At 37.3% G+C, this 27,211-nt stretch overlaps 1 protein-coding gene across 1 annotated transcript; it reads right to left on the bottom strand.

Moving 5' to 3' along the window:
- On the bottom strand, positions 1-27,211 carry gask1b (golgi associated kinase 1B). Its single transcript, XM_002934747.5, has 4 exons — positions 26,142-27,211; positions 13,237-13,451; positions 3,411-3,637; positions 1-1,229 (listed from the first exon to the last, which is right to left on the bottom strand). Exons 1-4 carry the CDS (start codon positions 27,034-27,036, stop codon positions 1,022-1,024), a joined length of 1,545 nt encoding a protein of 514 aa, XP_002934793.2. The 5' UTR covers positions 27,037-27,211; the 3' UTR covers positions 1-1,021.

The raw sequence follows: 27,211 nt of genomic DNA, 5'->3' as shown, positions 1-27,211 counted from the left end.
TAACAGTGCTGTCCCGCTTGATTTAATTGTAGAATCCTCAATCTATCTAGGATAGATTAAATATAAGAATAAAGAAAGGATGTGAGCCAATGACAAATACTATACATTTTCAATGCATAATTCATGTCATGAAATGCCATTTCAGAAAAAATCTGAATTGTACTCTTAATAAGTTTAACCTTAAAAACATGTGGGATGTCTGAGAAAACAGGAAACAAGCATCCAGTACAGAATATATTTTGGTCCAATGCATAAAAAATATACTAGAAAACTAAATGCAATGCACATTTAAATTAATAATTCAATTGTATTTTTAGCATATTTGTAAATAATGAATTGTGAATATTTGGCAGCGTGAGAATGTGCACCCTAAAGAGAACAGGTCTTCCAAGAAGGTGCTTCTATATACATATAAAAACACGTGATGTATGTATGTATAGGCTTTTAACGTGTATGTCAAAATGAAACTCTATCTTTGGAATACTGCTATTTTATACTTGACAGTAGACCGTAATTAGGGACCTTTTTAGTACTGCATATTGTTATTGTGTATAAATATATACTCTATGCGTATCACATGCACCTTGTGATGTTTAAATACGGCATGCTACGTCATACTATGTGGCACACTATTGCAAAAACGAGGCATGTGATCTGGGCTTTTTTGTTCTATCAGCGATAGTGCATGTCCCTGCATTACTAAACTCATATTATAAAATGCTGCTTCAATAAAGTTTTTTTCAAAAATACTCTCAATATAACTTATTTTTCTAAAGAATAAAAAAAGAATATTTCCAGCATTAATCTTACTAGATATCATGGTAAAAATCCAAACAAAAACAAATGACACATTCAAAAATAGTGCAATCTGGATATGTTGGGAGCAGTATTCCTAAACTGCCCCAATTGTAACACAATATATTACACATCTTTGAACAATTTTTGAAATGATGTTTAGTGCTATTTCAGGTTCACCTAATGCAATTCCCCGTTCTAAATCATGTTCAGTGGGCAATGCATTTTAATCATTCATTGGAATGACTTTAATTCCATGGGCATTAATGTAAGTCAAAAGGATTTGTGCCCTTCTTTCAATGACATCAATAAGCTTTTCAATTCCCTGACGTCCTCCTTGACTCTCCCAATAGACCTTGTCCAAGAAAAAAGACTGAAGTAGCTTTTCACGTAGCCGGTGGCTTTTTAGCACTGAAACTGCAGTTTCTGGAAATCTGAAATTGAAAGTATGAGAGTGCATATTAATGAATATTTGGTATTTTTAAAACAAATCACCAAATAAAAATAAAACTGATTCTGAAGACTATTTCCCATTAACCTTTTCTTATATAAAGAGTAAATTATTAGGGCTTTAATTTATATTATATGAATAATATTAAGACTATAGCACTATTTTTCCCACTTAACCGGTATGTCCTATTATTTTATTTTTTCTTTCTTTTAATGTCTTCACAAGTTCTGATCTCAGGCCCTCCCTGTGTTCAGGTTTACTCCATCCCTCTAATTCTCTGCTGCAATTCAATAATATTGCCTTTTCTGCTGTCATGTCCAGTGGTTTATATGAAAGTGTTTATAAATTGAGGTGTTTTACCATCAAAATGATATAAGGGAGGATAGAAAGAAAGAGAGAGATTATATTATCTGGCTGTGGGGTAAGAAAGATTAACTTTGTTGTTAAGGCAACTTTCAGTTAGAATAGCATTGTTGCAAAGCTTTAGGGCAGATTTATCAAAGGTTGGGGAAAAATATTTCTTTATCAGTCTATCAATAGTGAAAAAATCATTTTCAGGAAATGTTTCCATATTTATTATTGTTCTGTAGAATATTTCCTAAGTGAAAATATGTTAAAAATTGTCCAGGAATTGCAGGGACTTCCTATAGACTTCTATTGTTATAAAATCATCAAGTCATAAAAAGTTACTTATAGAAGATCTTGCAGTTCTCAGAATGTTTACTTTATCAGCTAATGGCACTGTCAATTGACTTTTAATGATGCTACTTAATCTACATCATCCTGGGAAAGGGCAGATTGGGGGGCTAAAAAAATTTTTGGAGGGTGTTATCTGGCCCGCAGGTCTCCAGTTGGACAGCTCGGATCTACATCAATCAAGGAAAAGGCAGTAGCAAACCCAAGTGAAGAATTGTAAACAGCAACAAAAGTAGGAAGAGGCTTAAACAATATTTTGGGATAAGAAACTTCACTTTTAATTGCTGCAAAGTCATGGAAAAAGTCTGCTGTTGATAGAGTGCATTGAATAAATGTAGCCTAAAAAGAATGTTTTATATTGTTACTGCTACATAGGAATGAAGCTGAGCAATTTGTAGCAATATTTTGCAAACTACTAGTCAAGGCTACATTATCCTTTAATAATTACATAACATTCACAGAATTTATATCTTAAAAGAAAAATATTGATTTTAAATGTACTTCAAGTTCAGGAGCTGGGAGACAGGAACATTTCCACAAAAAGGCAGCTTCCAGTAACAGAAGGGAAACAGATAAACATAGGTACAATACTGACAGTCATAGCAAACAACTGAGGAATTGTAAGTGGAGGAGATAAGAGAAGGTCAGAACCATGTAGATGTAATGCACCAAAATCAAATTTTTTTAGAGAAAGTAAAATCAGTCAAGTCTTTTACAGAAAAAAACATAATGGGATCAAGTAATTAAATGTGCGGTGCTTGCTATGGGTCTAGTCACCCATAGAAACCAATCAGCAAGAACCAGTGCCTAGTAATTTGATTAAAAAGAAACATCTGAATGGTTTTTATGTGTAACTAGACCTGGGCAACACATTTATTATGTTACCCTGTTATCTGCTTGTTGACTTACCAGAGTCATATGGGAAGGTAACTTTTTGGTTTGTTCTATTCCACTAAAGAAGCAGTTACTTACTTCATTGCTGCCACGGGGTACATTTAACCAATAGTAAAGTGGGCATATGGATAACTGTTTTCACTGTATGGAGCAAATGATCAGTGAATGGATAAGAAACCAGAAGATGATGTAGCCAAGTACCTGACATCTGTTATCCCAAGATATTGGTTAACTAAATTCCCAGCATAGCCCATCACTGGAGGTGAGAAGCTTTGGATGCTGTTTTTAAACATAGAGCCCCAGGTTTCTGATGTTTTGCTTGCTTGATGTTAATATTGCTCTTATTTTAATAATGATAACAATAATACCACAACACTGTGTCTGTTATGTCGCTGGGCTGTGAGAGCCTATTATTGGGTTTTGGCTCTATATACAGTATTTTAACTACAATCAACCTCAAGCCAATCAGATCAGATGGGTTGCTTTGTGTTCACAATGTTATGCATGATCTAACAAAGGTCATACATCATAAATTCAATTATATGAATGGAAAATACTTTAAAAATATTCTTACTCTTTTATTCCATCCAACAACTTAAAATCCAGGTTTTCTTCACTTCTGTCAAAAAATCCTTTGTTATCAATGAAGACCAGGCTCCTTGGATCTTGCCTTCTCTGAATGATATGTGTCAGATCAATGCTCTCTGGATTATTACACTTCAAGTATAATCCTTCCTGTGCACATGAATCCTCTTTTCGAGGTTTGAAGCCACAGCAGTGTCTGTCAAGTCGAGTGTAAACCTGTTTAACAAATCATAGGTAACTCTGTTATAACAATTCCAGCGGTTTCCTGTTAAATAACAAGGCCCTATTCTACTACAAACTGTTGGTGAAAAGATAGCACATATGTGGTTGGATATATATATATAGTTATGGTATCCCTTATTTGGAAACCCATTATTCAGAAAGCTCCAAATCACAGGAAGGCTCTCTCCCATACAGTCAATTATAATCAAAAAAGTTTAAATAAATAATAATAAAACTAAGATGTAATTAATCCTTATTGGTGGCTAACCAATCCTATTGGGTTTATTTAGTGTAAATGATTTGTTAGGTGTTAAATTGATTCAAATTTTGAGACACCTTATCCACAAAGCCCCAGGTCCTGATAACATGTCCCATACCTGTACTAATAGATATTTTTTATCATTCAATTTTTAAACTAAACCACACAAGAGCTCCAATAATAATGATTCAGAGTAATGAATGTTCTTTAATATAAAGAAAAACAAGCAAAGTGAAAGGCACAGATATATATTCTCTAATACAGACATCACTAAATCTATTTAAATGGAAAGCATTCCCAGTTCAAGGTAAATCTCAAATAGCACCATCCTATGAAATCTTAATGAGCCTTCAGAAGGTGAGAACATCTTACATTCTGTTTTTTTAATCAAAATTTTATGCAACCCTTGAGGAACATTGCAAATAAATACAAATAAACAAATAAAAGAGACTCCAAGGCAATCTGAAGAAATAATGCATACTATACCCTAAATAGGTTGTAAATATTAAAATATTATAATGTATCATAGCTCCTGCTTTGGCCTGAACTGCATTGAGGAGGATGCAAAGCACACTAGGCCCAGACTTTAACACTGGGAGAGTAACACACTACTGCACACTGAAGCAATTTATTATATATATTCCTTTTATGGTAACAAATATATAACTTATAAATATAATGCAAAACCAGTTCCCCTAAATAAGGATGTTAACAAAAAGAATTCCTCACCACACTGCCACCTTGTCAAAGCTATCTTTAGCTAGGAGATGACTTAAACCATGATGTGATTGTTAAATATAGGTTTCCATGCCAGACAGAAAATAACACTGTTTGAACAAGGACTTTTTCAAGACGACCGGGCTGTCTGCCCAAGCCTCAAAATATTTTTCATTGACTAAAATTTGAAAGACGGGAGCTACATAAAAATAGCTCGCCAGTAAAGAATGGTTTAACGACCTCTCTATCATACCTACTACAGTCAAACTAGTATTGCTGCAGAACTTCTAAACATGTATTGTCCATTTAATCACAATAAACCACAGAGCAATATGGGTGCTTCATAGCTAAACAGTTGCACAAAACAGTATTATCCTTCTACACAACAGAACATAAAATACATGAAAATGAACATTAAAAAAGTTCATATTTATAAAAGTTAATCAGACAAGGCACTATGTGCAAGAATATCATAATGAGCAGCCATATCATCTGATTAAGGAGGTAAAGCAGAACTACCCAAACAGATCTAGTATATTATTAAACAATAAACTAGTTTTAAAGTGAGCATTATGTTTATATTTAAAACTTTATTTTTTTGTGCACAAGTTATTATTAAAATTAAATTATGGTAACAGCAGCCATACCATAATGTAATTTTATTATTGTTTAATAATATACTAGATCTGTCTGGGTAGTTCTGCTTTACCTCCTTTACCTCTGGTCCAATTTAATGTAAACAGACAGATGGGGTCGCTTAAAGCAAAAAGAGCAAGAGCATGCCCCAGGGCCCGATTAATACAGCTGTATTTACTTCATCCTTTAACCCCTGTCTGTCCTGCCTCACCAAGTCCTGACTCAAGCCTATCCAATGTGAGCAGCGTCCTCCTTAACTGAAAAGCACCCTCTTCAATTCTGGGTTGCAAGATGAGATGGTGCTGTTCGCTGCATTGTTCTCACTGACTTGAAGTTTATGTAGGGGTGGAGGCCTGACTCATACTTACTACTTGCTGTAGGATCAGTGTCATCGGTCAGGCACAGCGACACCTCATGGCCAAACGCTAGTAGCGCTGTATATGTGGGGCTGCCTCAGGTGTGCAGAGCTGTGGCAGTTTACTTAAGCATGAAGGCAAGAACTGCACCCATTTGTTGCACTTTGTACCATCCCTTCAAGTTCATAAATGAACCCTTATGAGCAGCTCATTTGTAAAAAATGAAATCTGGTCAAATCTATGCTCCTAATGGAACATATTCCTTTGTGACAAACAGTAGCTTAACTACTCTGGGCTGGGCCCCCCCTGCAAAAAAATCAAAGGGGCCCCCGGGCCCCTGTCCTCCACCCACTTTCTGTCGTTCCCTGGACTGATCATGTATTGCTCCCTGCCCGCCTCTTATCTAAGATTGGGCTGGGATTTATATGTAAGCAGGCTGGAAAATACAAGAGAGCAGGTGGAGAGAAGGCCATGTAACAACAGAGGATGCAGACTGGCCCAATTTAACTTCCTACAGCTAGTGCTAGTGTTTGGCTGTTGGAGGTCTAGGGCAAATTACACTTTGTTGGGCACCAAATAATGTTCAATTACTTTGCAAACACACATCACATTCACCAGCTCCATTCTAGCAACTTAAACAATATTCTAGGAATGAAAGTATCAAAACAACGATTTACAATATAAAAAAAAATGTCATTGGTTCCCTAAGGAAATGCACTTTGTTCCACTCCTAAAATTCTGTGCATGTATTAAACAATCATTTTGTCTAAAATGTAACATTTCCAAGTACAGGTATGGGACCCATTATCCAGAATGCTCGGGACCTGGGGTTTTCCGGATAAGGGGTCTTTCCGTAATTCGGATCTCCTACCTAAAGTCTACTAAAAAAATTATTTATTAATTAAGCCCAATAGGATTGTTTTGGCTCCAATAAGGATTAATTATATCTTAGTTGGGATCAAGTACAAGGCACTGTTTTATTATTACAGAATAAAACTAAAAAATGTAAATTATTTGATTAAAATGGAGTCTATCGGAGATGGCCTTTCCGTAATTTGGAACGTTCTGGCTAATGGGTTTCTGGATAAGGGGTCCGATACCTTAAAAATGTGATGAACTTTAAAGATATACAGTCAAAAATGCAAAATGATATGCGAAGTGTAAAATATTGGTAAGGAGTGTAAAATATGGGAAAGAACTTAAAGTGAACTTAGCAAAAAAAGAATCCCTTATCAGCTGAGTAATAAGCTGTGCTGGAAAGTTAGCAGGGTTAAGAAGTCTTATATGTGATACTACAAAACAGATGCAGGAATTTCTACCTGTATTTTAAATGTTCTGAAGTTCACTTGACTATAATTAGGTAACAAGAATAATCCATAACTTAATAAATCACCACTCTTTACATAGCTATGGCCCATCCCACCCTGTGCCTGGGACAGATACGTTTGTGTTACCTCATAAATCACTCTGGTTTCTGTTACAGTGATATGTTTCAACATTAAAGTAAAGTGTTAGTCTATACTGATCTGGGTGCACAAACATTTACAGCTTCCGGGGAATGTCACTGGCGGCTGAGGAATGCTGATACAACTGACAAATGCTACATATTTACTCACACCAAGTGGTGCCTTCATAAGGAACAGCTCCTCACTGTATGCAAAGCACAACACATTCAAAAATCACTCTCACTCCGCAATATTAAAGCTACAGATCCAAAATGACAACATTAACACTTTATTTTTATTAGTTTATTCATTTATTTTTGCAATTGCAGCTTGCAAAAAAGGGTATGTGTGTTACCTTAAAGCTACTATACTTCAAAGGAAGCATTTGGGAATTCCACCAAAGCATTTCTACAATTATATATATGCCATGGGAGCATGTGTAATATTTCTTTCTTCTCTTCAGGATTACTGCTCAACAAATTAACACAGGCCTTTTTTATGGTACAACAAAGGCAACAAAGTTCCGTGCAATAATCTGTGTGTTTATGGTGGGAGACAAGGCGACCAATATCAGTAAAAGCCTTGGATATCAGTTGTCTTGTCGCTCAGCCAAAATTTTCATTGGACGCCTTTGAAGGCTGAATCGCCAGATAGGGGTAAACAATGTATTTGTTTTTATCATGATTCAGCTCTTAACGTTAGCTAAAGTGGATAAATGATCTTTCCTACAACCAATGGTCATGGGAAAGATCGTAATTGTAGCGTGTATGGCCATCTTAACTTTGTTTTGCTTAGTATTTGTATGAAATCTGTAAGGGGTTTCCATTTTTTTTAACCTCCCTGTAAAACTTTGATATGCACAGTATTTTCTAAATTGGTCTAAGTATTGTAAATTATATAGGTTTATTTTATTATTGTTAAAGTAATGTTATTGCTAAATAAAATATATCTGCACAATAATACATTTGGAAAAGCCATAACTGTATCTGGCAATTTATAGTAAGCCACCAAATCCAGATCTTCACACAGACAGGCAGGTCTGGTATGTCACCCTTTGTCTTTCATGGTGGCATATTCTGCAATGATCTGTGCATTACATGAGAACCTAAGCCTCACAATGTATGTATCCCTAAAACAGCAATGTTCTTTATAAACATAGCCCATTCTATTAATCCCAGGGTGGCAGGAAAAATAAATTGCTGTTTCAAGCCTCAATGGGACAAAGCAAACTTTCCTGCTTTGCTGGGGGATGGCAGCTGTTACTTTGAGGAACTGTATACCATACTCTGTGTAGTGATACATGAAGGTTCCCATACGCTGCAGCTGAGTTCTGTGTATATCTACTCCTAAAATCTGCTGTGGCTGCATACAGGACTGTCCACTCCTTAGAGTTCTTATAGAATTCTGACTCTTGGGACTTTAGGCATACTAGCGGTAGCTGCAGTTTGTTAAGCATATAATCTTTTCTTTTGTAAATATTTTCATTGAATTAAGGAACTAAGCTCTATGGGGCAGGGACCTCCTTCCTACTGTGTCTCATACCACATGGCACTTATATATATTTATTGTATTTATTTATTATATCACTTGTCCTCCCTGTGTGTAATTTTGTATTCTGTGAGATTGTACAGCGCTGCGTACCCTTGTGGCGCTTTATAAATAAAGTTATACATACATACATACAACTATACCCCTGAAGATTGCAGGTCTCTATATACGCATACTGCATAAAACAGCTCATACGTAAAACCCTGCTTTATCTAAATAAGTCATTTTCATAAAAATATACATTATTAGTAGTATGTGCCATTGGGTAATTCTATATATAAAATTGCTATTTTAAGTAGGGATCACACACATCTGCACATCCGGTTCCCATTGCTCCATATGCGGGCATGCCACCCCTAAATTTCTGGCGCCCTAGGCCCAGGCCTTTTTGGCCTCCTCACAATTCCAGGCCTGCACATCCATGTTAGGTCAAATCAGCCAATGAATGGACAGAGTTCTGTCTTTTACTCCCACATTACTTCCTGTTACAGTTAGAGCTGCATTATTTCCTGTCAGCTGATCTCTGAGGGAGCACACAGACAAAATGGTGACTCAAGGTAAAAGATGTAAAAGGGCAATATTTACTCATATAAATGTTTAGTTTGGTAAGGTTATTTAATAAGCCACTTAATATGATATAAACTATCTGTTGGTTAAGTATTCATTCTGGGGATATCGCTTTCCTTTAACATTCTATGCCCAACAGTTATCTAATGCAATTGTGCTTGTGTGTATGTATATTTTATAAAATGTAAATACCTCCTCATATAAAGGAAAGCAGTTAGAATATTCAACTAAAGCAGTCTCTTGAAAGGAAGTGTGTTTTGCAGGGGTGGTTGGTTGTAAAAAATGGCATAAAATGGAAATAGCATACAATAATGAAGGTGAGATGGAATAATGATTTGTTCATGATATTCAAAAAGTTCACATGAAATTCCTGTTAAAGTAAACTAAAACAGAAATATCAAACCAAGCTAAAAGCTCCTTCAATTATCATTGGTTGCCTGTATTGCTCAATGTATACAGTGTCAGGGGGAAAGGGTTTTACACTAAGGTTGAAGGTTTATGGGGTGCTTTTCAGTCAGCATTGGTTATTATATGAAGGATAAATACATTCCCTATAGCAGACTACACTAATATCACCTCCACATTACATATTCTCCATGGAACACCCAGCAAAGAACACCAAGGGAACACAAATAAGAAAGTCACAGCACAAAACTGCATCACATCCAGACCAGATGACTTTCAGGTATTTATGTCACATAAATAACTACCCTCTCTTTTGAAGGTGTTCAAGAATTATTTACATTTAGCATTTTTAAAGTAAATAGTAGCAAATCTCAATTACTGTTACAGTATTCTCTGCTTAGCTAGAAAATATGGCATAGCGATGGGAGCAGAAGGACAGAGAAGAATAGAGCCAATACATTAGATCCTGAAAAGGCTCTAGGATTTATAATGGATTACCTTTGTAAAAATAAAAGTTCTTCGTATGTGTCTGGGTATTGAGATCCATATTGACACATATACTAGAATACTGTATTTCTGGAATTTATTGCATTGAATTAAAAATGCAAAATTGTTTGATTTGGTGTATTAATAAATACATTGATACCGTGAGTTGCTCTTGGGGACAGCATAGTGTTTAGCATTACTGCATTGCCTCACTGAAGTCTAAGATGCCTTGTGATAAAATACCATGCCCAAAATGTATGTGGGCTCTCTTTGGGTGCTTTGGTTGCCTTCTACAATTCAAAGATGGGACTGATTGGTGAACTGACGTCTGATGAAACTGATGCTACTGCAAACAAGTCTGTCCGGTTGTGATTAGATTGTAGATTCCACAAGGACAGCGAGCAATGTTGTATCATTGTTAACTAACTCAACAAGTAGTCCATATTAAGATGACATTACAAAAATGATGGCTAATAATAATAATGCTGTTATTCATGGACATGTGGTTCTACAGCTGTTGTAAAAGAGCATCTCTCATCAACCTTTTACCGCGTATGCTGTAGGTCATATCCACTTTATGTTCTATACTGATTTTATGATTATACACAAAACAAGCATGGCAAGCCTCTTCATAGGAATGTTACAGCTCATAACTGGCTGTTGGTCCAGCCTCTCACTACACTTCCCAAAACCTAATCATCTGCTCCTCTGAGTTTACTTTAACGCTTGCAAAGCAAAACACCCTTCTTATATTTTTTCCACTTGTTTCCTTTGTTGTAGGAGGTGTGCATGAGATAGCAAGCAAATATCTATTAGTATGTTTAGATAAAGCCGCATGCCTTCAAATGATGACAAACTCGACTCTTTCTAAAAGATTACAACTATGGCTGGGGTTATTATAATCCTCACATGACTTTATATTGGATGCCAGACATAGCATGGCGACAAAAGGAGTCACTTGACTACGGCCACTTTCTATTTTTATTCCCTGACTTTGATCTTCACAACTAGTGTTTTCTGAATGCAATTTAACAGAAACACAGCACTCAGGAACATACCAGACTACAGGTATTTTACCTATAGAGGAGAATAAGGCCAGATCAGTTACGCTAGCCTTTTCCAACTGTCTTTACATGGCATTTCTTGTTCCATTTAAAAGTGAATTCATGGTATTTCTCTGCAGGAGTATAGGAAAACACTTAAGAGAAAATTATACCCCCAAACAATGCAGGTCTCTATAAAATATATTGCATAAACAAGCTCATATGTAAAACCCTGCTTCATCTTAATAAAGTAGTATGTGCTATTGGGTACTCCTAAATAGAAAATTGCCATTTTAAGAATTAAGGGCCACCTCCTGGGATCATAGGATTCACAGTGCACACAAACATGCCAAGGCACACATACATGCTAGGCCCCATCAGCCAATTATTAGACATAGATTTGTCTTTTACTCCCACACTACTTCCTGTTACAGTTAGAGCTGCATTATTTCTGTTCAGCTGATCTCTGGGGGAGCACACAGACCCTCACTAAACTGTGGCTCATGGGAAAGGATGCAAAAGGGCAATATTTAATGATATATATATATATATATATATATATATATATATATATATTCCAGTTTGGCGAGATTCTTTAATAGATCACTTAACACAATAAAAAAATCTCTTGGTTAAGTATTCATTCAGGGGGTATAGTTTTCCTTTAAAAGAATGCTAAGAGTCTACAACTGATTGGTAGTCAATGGATATGCATTTTCCTATCTTTTATTCTGGCAGTTACATGAGGATTACATGGAGATAGCAAACAAAATCATGATTAGGTTTATTATTTTAGATTTTTTACTTTTTGTGTAAATCATTATTAAGTCTTGTGAAATGTACCAAGATGTGAAATGCCACACAGAGGTGTCAGAGAGAGGAAATTCTTTGTTTGTAAGGTTTTTCACATTTTGTTAAAATTTACTTTTTTCTGTGACACTGTAGGTGCACACCTTCCGGAGGACGTGAAGACTTTATGAAACATGTCAGAGCTGTGTATTACTGCTGTTTTAGACTACTGCTGGTTATGTGTGATGGAAATATTGAGGTACAGAGAATATGTGTTATATGAACACGTTGTACTTTTGTCTATAAGAAACCCACTGGCAATTTTTTTGTTGATATCTATTTGTTTTTCCTTCCTGTTTTCCTTTTGGCTTTTTGACAGTCAGCTGTTTCCTTGGCAGGTGGAAAACCTGCACCTGCACAGTAATGCATAGTTCAGAAATAAAGTCAAACAGAGAGAAGGATCTGAATCAGAATGGGAGGTTAAAGGAAAAAGGATATTCTAGAGAAAACAGGAAGCTAGTCAAGAAGTGAAACATTTGGGGAGAGGGAGCTAACTTCAAAACAGGAACAAACAAGAGGTTAAGAAATCTGTGAGAACAGAAGGGAAGGTAAAAAATATAAAATTGTTTCACAGCAGTGGCCACTGAGAAAAACTGCTTATTATAAATGGCTGCTTATAATACAGCAGTCACTTTAATAACAACAAAAGGTACACATCTAATGTAGAGGAGCCTGTGTTAAAGGAAAGCTATACCCCCAGAATGAATACTTAACCAACAGATAGTTTATATCATAGTAAGTGGCCTGTTAAAGAACCTTACCGGACTGAAATATATATCAGTAAATATTGCACTTTTACATCTTTTACTTTGAGCCTCAATTTTGGAATGTAACTGTAAGAGAAAAATGTCTGATGTGAACTAACATGTATCTGAGGCCTTGGTTTGTTTGTGTGCTCCATGAATTGTATTATCCCAAGGCAGTACCTTAGCACTTAAAATGGCAAAAAGATGCATCATGACTAAAGCAGGTGTAAGGGGTGTGAATGTGTATGTGCTTAGGTTGCCCCATACATGGTAGGAAAAAGATGCATATCCCTTTACACCTTGCTCCCCTTTAGTAAATACTATTGTTTTCAAAAAGTATACCTAAAATAATTACTTTTTAATGTCCTGCTTTTTCCTGCATATCACATTTTTGTATTCCCTTCTCATGTTACCCAACAGCAGCTTAATAAGCCCTTTTGATAGCTTCCATTACCAGCAGCAGCTTTAGCCTCCACTAAACATTATCCCTACTTTACTAAGGTCTGTAAAAGAGTATTTACTTAAATTGTTCCTACTTGTAGAAGAAAATCAAAAAGTGCCATCTTGCACCATTCTTGGTGATGGATTTCTGTACAGCCCAGTTCAGCTTTTGGTGCTTTGCCATTCAGCCAGCATTTATGCCTCAGCATCTCTTGGTATGTGGCCCATTTCAGCTTGACAGAAGACTGGGTTTTGTTATCTGTAGGCAGAAGTGATGGGTCCCATAAAATAACAGGACATGGCTGCCCATCTGCAAAAACATAAAGCATAGAATTAAGCCTCATGGTTATCTACATGTCCTATTATGTATAATAATTAATATAACAGAATGTTGCAGGTACCGCACAATTATACACACTTCAGCAGTATGTAACTTCCACTGTGTTCTATGTCTAAAAGATTTTTGTAAGTTAACTTATTGTAAAGTGCTTCCTAGCACCTAGAGGGGCCTCATGACTGGGGTGTGCGTGTGGATGCCCATGGGCTGCTCTTTACATGGCATGTACAAGTCACATGTGCTAGCACATAAACAGGTAATTTCAGTTTTGTTTAGTTACAGAATGTTATTAAATTAAATATCCTACATTGTAATATATAAATCCTTATACTTTCCTGACCTCCAACCCAAGATGGAAATAATTACCTTTCTCTTGCTAAGACCAAGCCATTAGCAACAATGGTGTGACATGGAAGCTATGAAACAATCATATCATCATGAAACAGGCACATTTGTAATCGGAGTCACTTTCCTGAGGAAGCTGCTCACAGATAACATGAAACAAAACATTCCACACTGCCCTACTTCACAAACCAAAGCACTGTTTAATTATCTGTCAGATTTACTGTTTTTGCCAACATTTCTTTTTCCTGTATTAACTTATTTCTTTTTTTTAAATATTATTTCTACAGTGCCGGAGCACAAAATGAAACTCTCACTTTTGATATGAAATAAAACACTGGAGCTACCCCTCCCTAAAACTCACGCATGTCACAAAAAGTTTTGGTGAATTAAACACAGTTTAAGCACCCATAAACAGCACATTGTGACACACAGTTGTGTGTGGTGTTTTATACACTATACAAGCTTAGTTTCTGTTGCTTTTGTTTAATAATCAGACTACAATGCCATCACAAGTATTATATGTTTTGTTGAACACAGGATATGTAGCCTTTTACAATTAAAAATGAAAAAATGGAAAAAAGTGAGTTTTAAATCTATTATATTTACTTCTTTCAGTGTATATTCTGACAAGACAACAAAATAAAACTTAAAAATGGATTTAGCCCATTTGACATAATTTGTTTTAATTAAAAAAGGCATCTTACAACAAAAAAGGAAACGTAAGATAAATATATGCATTCCTAATGTCGGACCGGATTACTGCATCAGCAAGGCACGCTGTATTGATATGAGGGATGTATATTCCACATTCCTCTGAGGTCAGCAGTTTCTAGTGCTCCTCAATGTACTTAACAGCAGTTACTGTTCTACCTGACAATCAGAAAAGAAACTAAACCATTGCCAGAGGATATTTTTCAGCAATGTGGCTAAGGGATGATAAACTGCTTAAGATAATTATAATGTAGAGTCACATACAGGGATAAAGGAATTACTAGGCATTAATAGAAGAATTCAGTATCTTTTTCTGAAATGTCTAATTATATTATGTATGAAGAAGGGTGATGTTCCGTAGCTCAAGGGAACTGTGCAGAAGGGAAGGGTGTATGGGGAGTAAAAATAAGGAGCTGGGAATGACATTTAAGTAAGGATGGCAACTTCAAATGAACGCAAAAAATAGTTTTGAATAAGTGTTTAACCCAGAGTTTAACAAAAGAAGACCAGGGAAATAACACAAAGGACCCAAAAATTATTAATTATTATTATTAAGTTAACTACCCTCTGCACACAGAGAATTTAAAAGCAGGTAAAAACCAATAAATTAAATTTGCTTAAATATATAACATAAGCCTTGTCTCCCCTTTTTTAAAAAACATAAGCATCATTTATAGGTATCGTATTTTTACTTACAAATATCCTTACTTTCATGCCTTATGGCTTTCTTGAAAACAAATATCTATTTTATAAAGCTCCCCTGAAATCAACAGGGCACTGGATGAAAGGATGGCAGAATTATTTTAATGTTACCAGTGCTTTATTTTTTGCCACTATCTGCAAGGTTTGAGTACTGAGTATGCTCTCCCCATTCTTTTGTGGGTTTCCTCTGGGAACTCCAGTTTCCTCCCACACACCAAAATATACAGACAGGTTCCTGATAAAACTGAACATAAAGCATGTATTTACAATATAGTCTGAGATAGGGGCTAATGTGAACAATGTGTAACCTCTGTAAAAACAGAATATGTTGGTGCTATATAAATCTATACAACATCCAGTTAAAAAGTTTCATGTATCTAGTCCAGACACTGCTCTTTACACAAGAAGGCTTCTGTTAGTATGGGCTGTTGTGCATGGTGATTTTGGGCTACTGTAGTAGGAGGCTTGAGACATATTTGAAATTAATCCACTAAAGTAAATTAATTGTTCTAATTTTGTAAACTAAGAATGATTACAGCATAGATAAGAAGTATCAATTTTATCACCTGTGGCTTCATTAAGGCTAACTTGTATATGTTATAGGCCATTTAGAGGTTTGCCAGAGCAGCTCAAGGTATGCATATCATTCTAAAAATATAACTGGTTACATGTCTTATACACAAATATATTATTGCATTTTTTTACCAGATTTGAATATCAGGGCAGAGGTTGATTAACACCCCAAATGTGTGGTATGCATAAAATCATAATGCAGGTATAGGACCCATTATCCAGAATGCTCGGGACCAAGGGTATTCTGGATTTTTAAGTCTACTAAAAAATCAATAAAAGATTAATTAAACCCAATAGGATTATTTTGCATTCATTAAGGATTAATTATATCTTAGTTGGGATCAAATAAAAAGCATTATTTTTACAGAGAAAAAGGAAATCAATTTTAAAAATCTGAATTATTTGATTAAAATGGAGTCTATGGGAGACAGACTTTCTGTAATTTGGAGCTTTCTGGATAATGGGTTTCTGGATAAGGGATCCCTTACCTGTATCAAATAAAGAGGTATGTTCATGTTACCATCGTCTTAGTACATATATTCACAGGGGACATAAAACTCAAGCTGTGTCCAGATAAAGGTTAAATGCCTTTGCATTTTTGTATGAGGGAGAATAAAACTGTTGCTTGATCCGAGCTTTATAAAAATCTAAGTGGTGATCATTGTGCGAATTGATGCCATTCATTAAAGGTGCTTAAGTTCAAAGCCATTCCTTGAACTTCTGCTGTGACCATCCAGCCCACTGTTCCGAACTGTGTGCAAGTGTATTATTTTTGTTCCAGTTGGAGCTGGCAGTTAATTTTGTTTTGTTAACTGGAAAAGGGACATAACTATAGAGGGAGCAGACCCTGCAGTCACAGGCGGCTTGTGGGACATGGGGTCCCAGAGCACAGGTCTGCTTCCTCTGCTTTCCGGGTCAGTTCTCCTGTTAGGAAAACAATGCACTGGGCTGGAAAGTTTGAATTGCAGTGCCACAGTGCCATCGTTTCTTGCTTACCACTTGCCCATCAGACTCTGACTTTGCAGACATTTTACACTAGTAAGAATGCCCTGACAGAAGGACTGCAAATCAAAGTAAGAAGGCCCTGCAGTGTTAAAATTCAATTATTCATAGAAGGAGCACCAGTCCAGGAAACAAACCTAGCTATTCTATTCACTGGTGGGTACTTAATATTTTGGCAGCCCCCAGTGAATAGGACTTTCCTTGTCCTTTACCATTAGATCTATGAACATTTAATGCTAGTTAAATACTGTCCTCTTAATTATGAATAACATACATGAAAAAATGATTATTATAGAATAGTACATTACTGGGAAAGTTCCTGAAAAACAAAAAGCAAAAAAGTATCCAGCTAAGGCAACAACAACCCTTAGTTTTGTGATTCCAAGGTATGGCATAAGTACTGGAAAAATACAGTTTCAGTAAAAAGCCGTGAGGTGAAGTCATCGTTTTAGGACAAAATGACCCCACCTATTCCTCCCAAACCACTTAGTAAAGTACAAACATGCCAGCAAGCACAGGGCTATGGCCAATTTGCAAATAATAACCTTTCAGAGCACTACAGATACCAAAGATCATTGGTAGTAATACATCAGTAAGAAGGCCAGCTCTGAATAACATGTACAAGCTGCTGTGGGGAAAAACAAATGTTATATTCCACTTCTTCCTCCCACTGAAAGAAAGGCATACTGTATAATCATCTGCTATGCTGATTCTGCATTATGGTAGCGAAATAATTCATACTATGAATATATTGTTCAATTAAAATAAAATTTGTAAAATAGATACATTTATGTAACTTTCTAAAGCCATACTTATTATGATTACAGTTTGGCGGTTCTTACACACTTCCTCAACTGACTTTCATATGTGTAGTTTTATAGCTTTAAAGGACAATGAAAGGTTAATATAAATTAAAAGTAAGTCTAAAGGCATTCTTTTTAAGTACTTACTGCATATCTAAATTCCCAGATCCCTGCTTGTTTCTCTGAGATATGGTGCTGGCAGCCTACAGCAGTGTGAAGACTACAGTGACATAGCTGAAATCTCTCTCCCCTTCCTGTAGGCTGCCAGCGGCAGCCTTCCTATTCTCTGAGCATGTGTGTAACTTGATCCTGTCTCCTGTTCTAAGCTACACATGCCCACCAGCCAATCAGAAGCAGATCTGCCAGAGGGGAGGGGGGGGAGGGAATGAAACACATGTGCAGTATGAAGCAAGGAGGGAAAGGAAGGGAGAATACCTTTTTAGAGATGGCTGCCTGTTCAAGAAAATGTGAAGTAAGTGTGACTGAGTAAATATTTGATTAGGTGAGCCAAAAGTGTGGCGTTTTTACTAAACAATAGGAGGACTATTGGGCAGTATGCTTTTTAAATTTTGACTTGCATTCTCCTTTAAAGAGAACAATATTTTTATACTGTTACACATTTTTAATTATTCTTGCACTTTACTTAATTATTTTACATAAGCCCACAGCAGATAGCCTGCTCTTTGATAAAGTTGAAATCAGTTAGGTCAGAGGGACTGCTCACTCCAGTGGGAGCTAATTGGATACCACTCCACATGGCACTTAGGAGTGCCATTACTACTAGGCTCCTCCTGTTCTGCAAGTCAGGCTGTACTTATTTAAATAAGGATGTAATTTCAAAGAGACAAAAAAAAAAAAAAAAGATGTGATAACAATCCAATTATTTAACCTTGAGGTAGCTAAAAGAAAACCTTGTCTAATTTCATGCAGTGTTACATAGTTAAGTTGGGTTGAAAAAAGACCAAAGTCCATCAAGTTTAACCCTTCCAAGCGAACCCCAGAGCACACACATAGAACTACCCCTACCTATCTATACACTCACATAAACCATATTTACCAACTCATCGAAGCCCCTCTTAGAGACATTAACAGAATCTGCCATCACAACATCACTAGGAAGGGCATTCCCCAACCTCCTTGCCTAACCGTGAAAAACCATCTACACTGCTTTAAATGAATGTTCTGTTCCTCTAATCTAAAGGGGTGGCCTCTGGTGCGCTGATAATGTTTATGGGAAAAAAGAACACCCCCTTTCTGCCTATAATCCCCTCTAATTTACTTGTATAGAGTAATCATGTCCCCTCGCAAAAACAACCTCTACCTCATAATTTAAATCTTCCATGTCATTCTGTGGTGACTAAAGCAAATAAAGCAAATAAATTGCTCTCTTACATTAAAGAGACATTAATTCAAGGGATAAAAAACATAATTTTGCCTCTTTATAGGTCTCTAGTAAGGCCTTACCTTGAGTATGCAGTCATCTTTATTTATATAAGTTCAGTTTTCGGCACCTTGCCTTAAGAAGGATATTAATGAGCTGGAGAGAGTGCAGAGATGTGCAACTTAACTGGTAAGAGGGATGAAAGATTTAAACTATGAGGTTAGACTGTCGAGGTTGGGGTTGTTTTCTCTGGAAAAAGGCTCTTGCAAGGGGACATGATTACTCTGTACAAACATTAGAGGGGATTATAGACAGATAAGGGGTGTTCTTTTTTCCTACAGAAATGATCAGTGCACCAGAGGCTCCCCCTTTAGATTAGAGGAACGGAACTTTTATTAAAAGCAGCATAGGTGGGTTTTTTTTTGGTGAGAGCAGTGAGGTTGTGGAATGTCCTTCTGTGATGATGTTGTGATGGCAGATTCTATAATTCCTTTGGGAGGGGCTTGGATGAATTCTTGAAATAAGCATAATATCCAATCCTATTGTGATATTAAAATCTATAATTAGTATAAATATTTGTATATACCATTTACATATGCAAGTGTATAGATAGGTTGGTAAGAGTGTGTGTATATATGTGCACTGGTGTTCGGAGGGGTTGAACTTGGGAGACTGGTCTTTTTTCAACCCAACTTAACTAAGTAACTATGTTGTTAAATGTATAAAGAGATATATATTTCCCAAGGAGCATGAAGGAAAGCGGCCACCCAAAAGCTTATAAACTTTTCCTATTTATACGTGTGTATGTATGTAGACTGATATGCAGTTAAGTTATCTAGGAAAGGCATTGATTTACTCTGTAAACTGTTCTGTTAATTGGTCACTTATTTCAGTTTTGTATTTAAGCTCCATTCAGTGCTGTTTATTTAGTTATAAATCATGTCATGCATTTAAAAAGCTATTTTTGTTGTATCTTGCATGAAGACATGACTACAAGATAAATATATGGCTCTGAATACGTGGTTGTACCTATATATATCAGAAGTAGTTTGAAAAAATGCAATAGCAGGAACAATTAGGTTTGCTTATCTAATAAGCTTCAAAATATGTGCTGTTTAACTTTATAAATATATTTCACACATATTTCTTAGATAAAAGCTTCTCACTTTGTGCAAACAGGCTGGCAAGGGATGTGAGAAGTATGAAGACTTGACTTAAGCACACACTTGAGCAAGGGCAAAGTAGAGCAAAGGTAAGGACTACATACACTAACGGAGTAGCTACACTACTAGGTATTACCTTTGTCCTAGTTTTTCTTGCTTGGCATGTCTAATCCACCTAACAACTCTTAACTTGTAAAGCTACATTAAAAAAAGGTAGTATGTATTTTCCCTTTGTCTTTGTTTACAATATTTGTGTATCCTTTTGTGCTTTGAAAATATGCTTCTTCATATTTGTTAAACAAAATAAGGTCAGATGATCTGTACCAGAAAAGCACCCTGCCCCAGAGGAGATTACAATCTAAGGTCCCTATCACATTCACACACACTATGGGCAATTTAATCGAAAGCCAATATATTTTCCAATATATTTTCCAAGAACATACATAGTGCCTTTGCTGGGATTGAACTAATGACCCCAGTGCTACAAGGCAGAAGTACTACAGGAAGGCCATTGCCAATGCAGGCACTTTTAAGCAAAGCATTCTTACTTTTCTAATTATTTCCCTTTTTTACCTTTGTACTTGATGGTAACAAACCTGCATTGATATATATTGGTGGCAAACCAGTCCCATTGGGTTTATTTAATGTTTTAGTAGTATTACGGTATGGTAACACAAATTACAGAAAAACCCCTTATCCGGAGAAGCTCAGATCACAAGAACACCAAATAATAAATCCCATACTCTTAAGTTTGCCCAATTCTGATGTTATGAATAGAGTTATTTTAGAGTGTGTTTCCAGGTGCATTTTTTATAGTATCGTGAAAGAATTAATAATTGGCTAATGTATTAAAAGTTATTTTATTATTGATTTTAAGTAGCCCCTCTCTTCAGTTTATAGCGCACTGCATGTTTTTATTACTATTATTAGAACAATAGACAGAGCCATTTTCAATTTAACCAGTACTACTGGGTTTCTGCTGATTATGGGTGTAGATTTACAAGGTGAACATTCTATCACCTCACTACTTGAATGGCAGAATCAAAGTGAATTAGAAAGAGCTCCTGCAACTCATAAGCACACCAACCAAATTATCTTATTTTTTGTTACTTATCCTTTACATATCCAGCACCAAAGTAATTTACTATAATCCCGTCACAGTATATTATTAATGAAATCAAGACAATAAGCATTTTTTACTAGTCTGACTAGCAATATTCATGTTTCATTTCTGGGGGAAAAAGGAACATATTCCTTCAATATTCCATAGAGACTGGAGCACCACACCACTGTGTTAATTCTGCAGCCCACACAGCCATTTAGAAATGCAAGCAAAGTGACAAAAGGTTTATTATGGAAAAGAGAACAAGCAGCTTCTTAAAAACTGAACCAGACTAGTTCACAACCGTAATTATTCACCCCTGGGAAAACGAAATGGAAAGTATGGTGTAATGCAGCTTACAAACTCCATAGCGGCACTTATTAAAAAATGCCATGATTATGAAATGAATATTGTAAAAGCCTTCTTAAAACAGAAAATATTCAGTCTCTCTTTGTCACACTGCTATTGGAATTAATATGGCTGCACTGTCAGAGCAGCACCCATAGCAATGCGGATCAGCCGCAGGTAGTGACCCAACACTTACATCCCCATGGAGCTTCTCTGTGTCCATGTCACTGCCAAACAGAGCTGCTATAAGCACTAACATAACCACACTGTCAGAGCAGCATGCAATTCCATTTATAATGCTTCATCTGTATGTTGTTACATAGGCCATTTATGGAAGCATTATTTTTGGGTGGCATAGTTTGCTGCAGAGATATTAGAGGGTAGCTGTCACCAAATAATTCCAAATCCTTTTTTATCATGTTATTTGAGCAAAATAAACTTTACTTATGCTATAAAAACTATTTCTAGTTTCCTACAGTTTTAGATTTCACAATTACAGCAAGCTGGCCAAGATTCGCATTATCATCCTAAAATCAGAATGGGGACCTAATGCTTATGTCTATGCACTGACTACACAATTATGATATTGTGGATGGAAGGTAAACGTGAGGTGTGCAGTAACATCTAGGACGTGCAGAATGGAAAGTAAAAGTAATTGACTGCCTCGCCTGAATGCCTCACGCAGAGAAACGGAGCAGGAAGTATATAATTTACAGCACAGATTTAAATACATTTATGACATGTATGGATGTTTTAATAAAAAAATGCGGTTTCATGATTAATTTGCAAAGAGGTTTTATTATACAGCTTTTTATTTGTGGGTGCAGGTACCCTTTAAGGATGCAATATTTATGTGTCCACCCACAGTTCTCAATCATCTTTCTATTATTTTTGGTTTTGTCCAATGCTGTCTGTATTAGCAAAAGGTATGTGGCTATATTATGTTTTAAGATATCTTTTACTTTTTGAATTTATGTTACTGTGGAGTGGCTTTTTTGGTTCGTCTAAGCCACCTTATCATATCTGTTCTGAATGGACGTGAAAAGAACTTATCTGTCTCCTAAAAGTAATCAAGTAAGAATGTAAAATAGAAAAGTGGATTTTAAAATGCTGCACGTAGCTATTATCTTATACAGACATAGAAAGGGATATTCAATATGGCCCACATTTTTTCCTTTTCTATTCAAAGAACGTTTATAAGTCCTTTGCTCCTGAAGACTGTTTGCCTTTCTAGTTAAACATCACATCCATAAGATCTTAAAGGGACAGTTTGCACCTAAATCCATACCTTTTTTGCCATTTCAAAGCACTGATTTGCAGGACAGAACTAGGGGCAGGCAGAAGAGGCATTTGTGAGGGTGCAATAGCAGCAGGGATGCTGGACACTTACCTCTTCTGCATGCCCTCCCTTAGTTCAACTTTATGTAATGACTTTGATTGGCCTGCATGGACCCTGAGGGAGCGCTGAGATGCATGGTCACCAATGCACATTGTCGCTGCTGTTCGCTACCACTATCTCCTCATAACATAGCCCCCTGCTCAATACTTTACTTTTGTGGGGGGGTTAATAATGAGGTTCTAGCCAAGGGCATTACCTGGGTTTGGGCCAGCACTGCTAATTTGTTAACTGAATTTACCCCCCCCCCCCACCCATTCCTTTATAAACAGGGCAACTTGTTCAGCACTCCCTGTCTACCTTTGAACAAAAAAACAAACAACCCCATCCCTTCTGTAAGCAGCAGCATTTAAACAGCTCATTATCAGGAGCTTCTCAGTGGATTGGTAATTAGTTTTATCAGCTCCTCGGATGTTCTTCAGGATCAGGAAATGTCAGGAGGTGCTTAAGTGAAAACTATAATTGTTTCTTAATTAAAACGATAGGCAAAAAGTAGGCAACAAGACCTATTCATTGAGCTTTTGTTGAAAAGGGGTATATAATCTCTCTTTAAAGGGAAAGAATACCCCTTTGTTCAATGCAATTAGTGGGCTAGAGCTGAACATTCTTTTTCCCTATTGTTTTGATCACACAATCTATGTTTTTTGTTATTCTAGTGTGAACAGTTTAGGACCATGCTTAACTTAAATACGATACATTTAAAATGTATGATTGTCAGGTGGGATTCCTAGATACAGTCTCATAAAGAGAAAACTATCCAATCCAGGACTATCCAATGTATAAAGTTAAAAAGCCTTTATTAGAAAAAATGACTTTGATCTGTAATAACTTTGGTGTTTCAAGCCTAACATATGCCTGTCTTTGCTTGTGTGATTGCAAGGCTGATTGGCTATCTCTTTCGTACTGTGCTTTTGGCAGGGACTGTTAGGACACGCCCACCCTTTATTTTAAACACAGACAGAGAACTGAGAGGATCTATATGGAGCTACAATAAAGGGGCCATTTTTGCAGACAGTATTCAATTTTAGCCCAAAGTGAAACCAGCACCACATATTATTTATAATTGCCTACAAAATCAGTATTTTTCCATTTATCCAATATGTTTCCTTTAATAAAACTGCCCCCATGCGCAGCCTATCACATAAAGCACATACCAACAATACAAGATGCTTAGAACCACAGTGTATCAATGCACAGAGCTCTGCCCCATATTTGTTTTCCTTTTCTGTAATAAATGCTCCTATAACATAAAATAAATGAGTACATAGCACAAATAGAAGCATTCACCTCCCTACTAATTTTTCATCAATAAACCAGCATACCACCAAGTGTTCCATTTTCCCATGGGTTTTTGTGCTTAGGTTCACTGCATCAGTATTTGTGACCTCTCCCATCACACCACACAGTATGTTTAATTTTCTTTTAAAAACAAATTTAACACTCCACCTTTAACATAACATGCTGAGCACAGAGCCATTAATTGTTTTGTGCAGCTGAGCAAATCCAGAGGGAGGCAATTCTACTGCACAGATGAGCAATTGGCATTCAAGAGAAGCTGTGAGTCACATACAGCTCTTCTACTGGATACATTCTCCTGTACTGGTACCTTTTGGGGTGCTGTGCCTTCCTGCAACAGTCAGTGAAGTTTGTTAAGTATGCTGATTTATCAGACTTTAGGGTATATTAACTAATGTAAGTGTACAGTGAAAAGCACAAAATCTGCACTTTACTTACACCTGCCTGTCATTGCACACAGGGGCACATTTTGGCATTGTGGGCAATGGTGTTTCTCAGATTAGTCACCCCCATAATAAATGTTTACTACCGTGGGTTTCCTACAAATACTTTTTGGTCTGCAATAATGAAAACATACACCTCACTTCGGTGTCCAGAAGTAGTCTGAAGACACTTTGCAATGACACTTTGGGAAACTAAAGCAACGCATGTTTTCCATACACTTAGGCATTAGCTAATGTTTGCAAGTCAGCTCACTGGTACTGGTTGGTGCCTAGCTCATGTCCCCTGTGACTGTGAGGTACTTATTTACCTCCAATTTGTGCCCAACCCATGCCTCTGCCTACCCAGAATTTCATGGGAACTTATAGAAAATCAGAGAGGCGCAGAGTATACATCCTCTACTTACTACAAACATCTGTGTTCTGCACCAGTACAGCATAGACATCTAGGGGCACATTTACTAATCCTCGAATCCGAATCCCAAATGGGAAAAAATTGGATTGGAAAGAAAAATTTTGCGTTTTTTTCATCGCTGTCGCCGACGAAAAAGTTGCGCAAAATACAAAAAATTTGTGGCGCCGGCGAAAAAGTCGCAAAAATACCGATCATTACAAAAAAAACGCTTTCGGACGTTCGTGGATTAGTAAATGTGCCCCCTAATGTAGGACTAAGTAGCCTACATAGTAGGTAGGGAATACCTGCCTCTGAAAGGACAATTGACAGCATACTGTAGTAAATGGCCAGAGGCTCTAAATAGCTGTCTGCAGTCTATTTGCACAGGTCGGAAGGCAACACTCCCAGCACAGAATGGAATACAGGAAAGATTTGGTGCTAGCAAACATGTGGCTATGTTCAAAGCCATGCCCTAGGGTCAATTCAGGTCAAATTCAATTTGTGTATGTGCACCTAATATTGTCCCTCAGATGTTATACAGTAATTGATAATTACAAATGTTAATAATAATAATAATAATTACACATTATCAATTTAACTTTTTTACTCCTTACATCTTAATTCACCAAAACAAAATGCTTGACAGCACCCTCCTCTTGCACCCACTAACCCCTAGCAGCTATTTCTCTGTAGCTCTCTGAGACTTCTCTCTGAGTTTGTAACAGGAAGCTAGGGATCCCCATGTATCAGCTGCTGACAGGTGTAGCAGGTTGCCTAACTCAGAACATAACAAAGGTGCAATAAATTGTCTACAGACTCCCAGGAGTAGCGTATATTTATTGTAGTGCATAGTGTATAGTAGTGTAGTGTATGTATTTCTAGTAATTACATAGCCTGCCTTTGCTCATCCTTAAGAAACCCATGAAGCAAAGTTGTGTTATCCAGATGGCAGAGACTGTACTGAGAAACCTGATGCCATCCCACCAAAGAACAATAGATCCTCTTACCTTGAACGAACTCCAGGGTTCTGCTGACAGATGGCAGCGTCCGGTTAAGTCCCAGGACCCGATCCAAATGGAAGGCAAACACTTCGCTCATGTCCAGAGGTCGCTTAATGACACCGCACCGACCCTGGCAGGCACTGCTACCAACTGGGGGGACTGGCATTTTCCTGAGAGGGCTTTGGTCGCTTTCAAATAGGAGAAGGTTGGCTTGGCCGGAAAGCACCTGCTTGATGTGGCTGATACTGGAGTCTGCTAGGAATCGCATGGCACCGATATCTTCCTGAGTGAACCATGGGGGCGCACTATTACTGTATATCCTAATATTGCTCTGATAAGCCCCTCTGCCTCCCCTGTGCCCACCTATACTCTGGATCGAAATTTGGGCTTGAGTTCTGTGGAGGGTATTGGGAATTTTGCTCCCATCCCTCCATAACTCTTCCTTTTTACTTTCTAGGTCCTGTAGGACACCTGGCCGGGCAACATATTTTCTCCTCTTTTTGGGTCTTACTGTGCCCCTAATATTGGCCGGCTTGATTCGTTTGGTTTTCAGGGTGATGTAGACTACGTTTGGCTGCAGCGTTATGGGAGAGTTGCTTGTGGCGCCCCCTTGTGGCTGAACGTTCTCCATGTAGAAAGTGTTCCCCTCCAGTGCGGTCCCGGGCAGTCTGATGGCAGCATCTGTCAGAACTTTCTGAGGAACTTTTCCTAAAGCTTTCCCGTGGGCCGAACCGCTGAGCACCTGGCTGGCTGTGAGAAGCCCATAGATGGCACTGGCAGTGCAGATCAGCAATACTGCCCTCCTGAGGTTTGGGCGCCTCCTGCCCCAAGCCCTGAGAAACGAGGTGCAAACGAGCCTTTTCAATGAACTGCTCGGTCTCCCTGTTCTGGCCGGGCTCATTTCTCCTGAGGATCTACATAGTGACAGCTGCTAGAGTTGTAGGCTCCAGTCCGTACCACACATGCTTTATCCAAGAGAGCTCTGGTACTGCAGAGACTCAGCGCTGAGCCGGGGGAGAGGGGTGTGCTGGGTCCAGCCCTCCCCTCTGCCTTTCATCAGCTCCAGCTGGGAAGTG

This window comes from Xenopus tropicalis, chromosome 1, assembly GCF_000004195.4.
Source record: "Xenopus tropicalis strain Nigerian chromosome 1, UCB_Xtro_10.0, whole genome shotgun sequence".
NCBI lineage: Eukaryota > Metazoa > Chordata > Amphibia > Anura > Pipidae > Xenopus > Xenopus tropicalis.
This window is presented reverse-complemented; position numbering and strand designations above follow the sequence as displayed.

Coding starts and splice junctions, on each gene's coding strand:
- gask1b (XM_002934747.5), bottom strand. CDS start 27,036: ATGAGCCCGGCCAGAACAGGGAGACCGAGCAGTTCATTGAAAAGGCTC. Junction 13,452..26,141: donor AACCCTGGAGTTCGTTCAAG/GTAAGAGGATCT, acceptor ATGTTTTTGCAG/ATGGGCAGCCATGTCCTGTT. Junction 3,638..13,236: donor TTTTTGATTTTCTTCTACAA/GTAGGAACAATT, acceptor TTTGTTAAACAG/GTTTACACTCGACTTGACAG.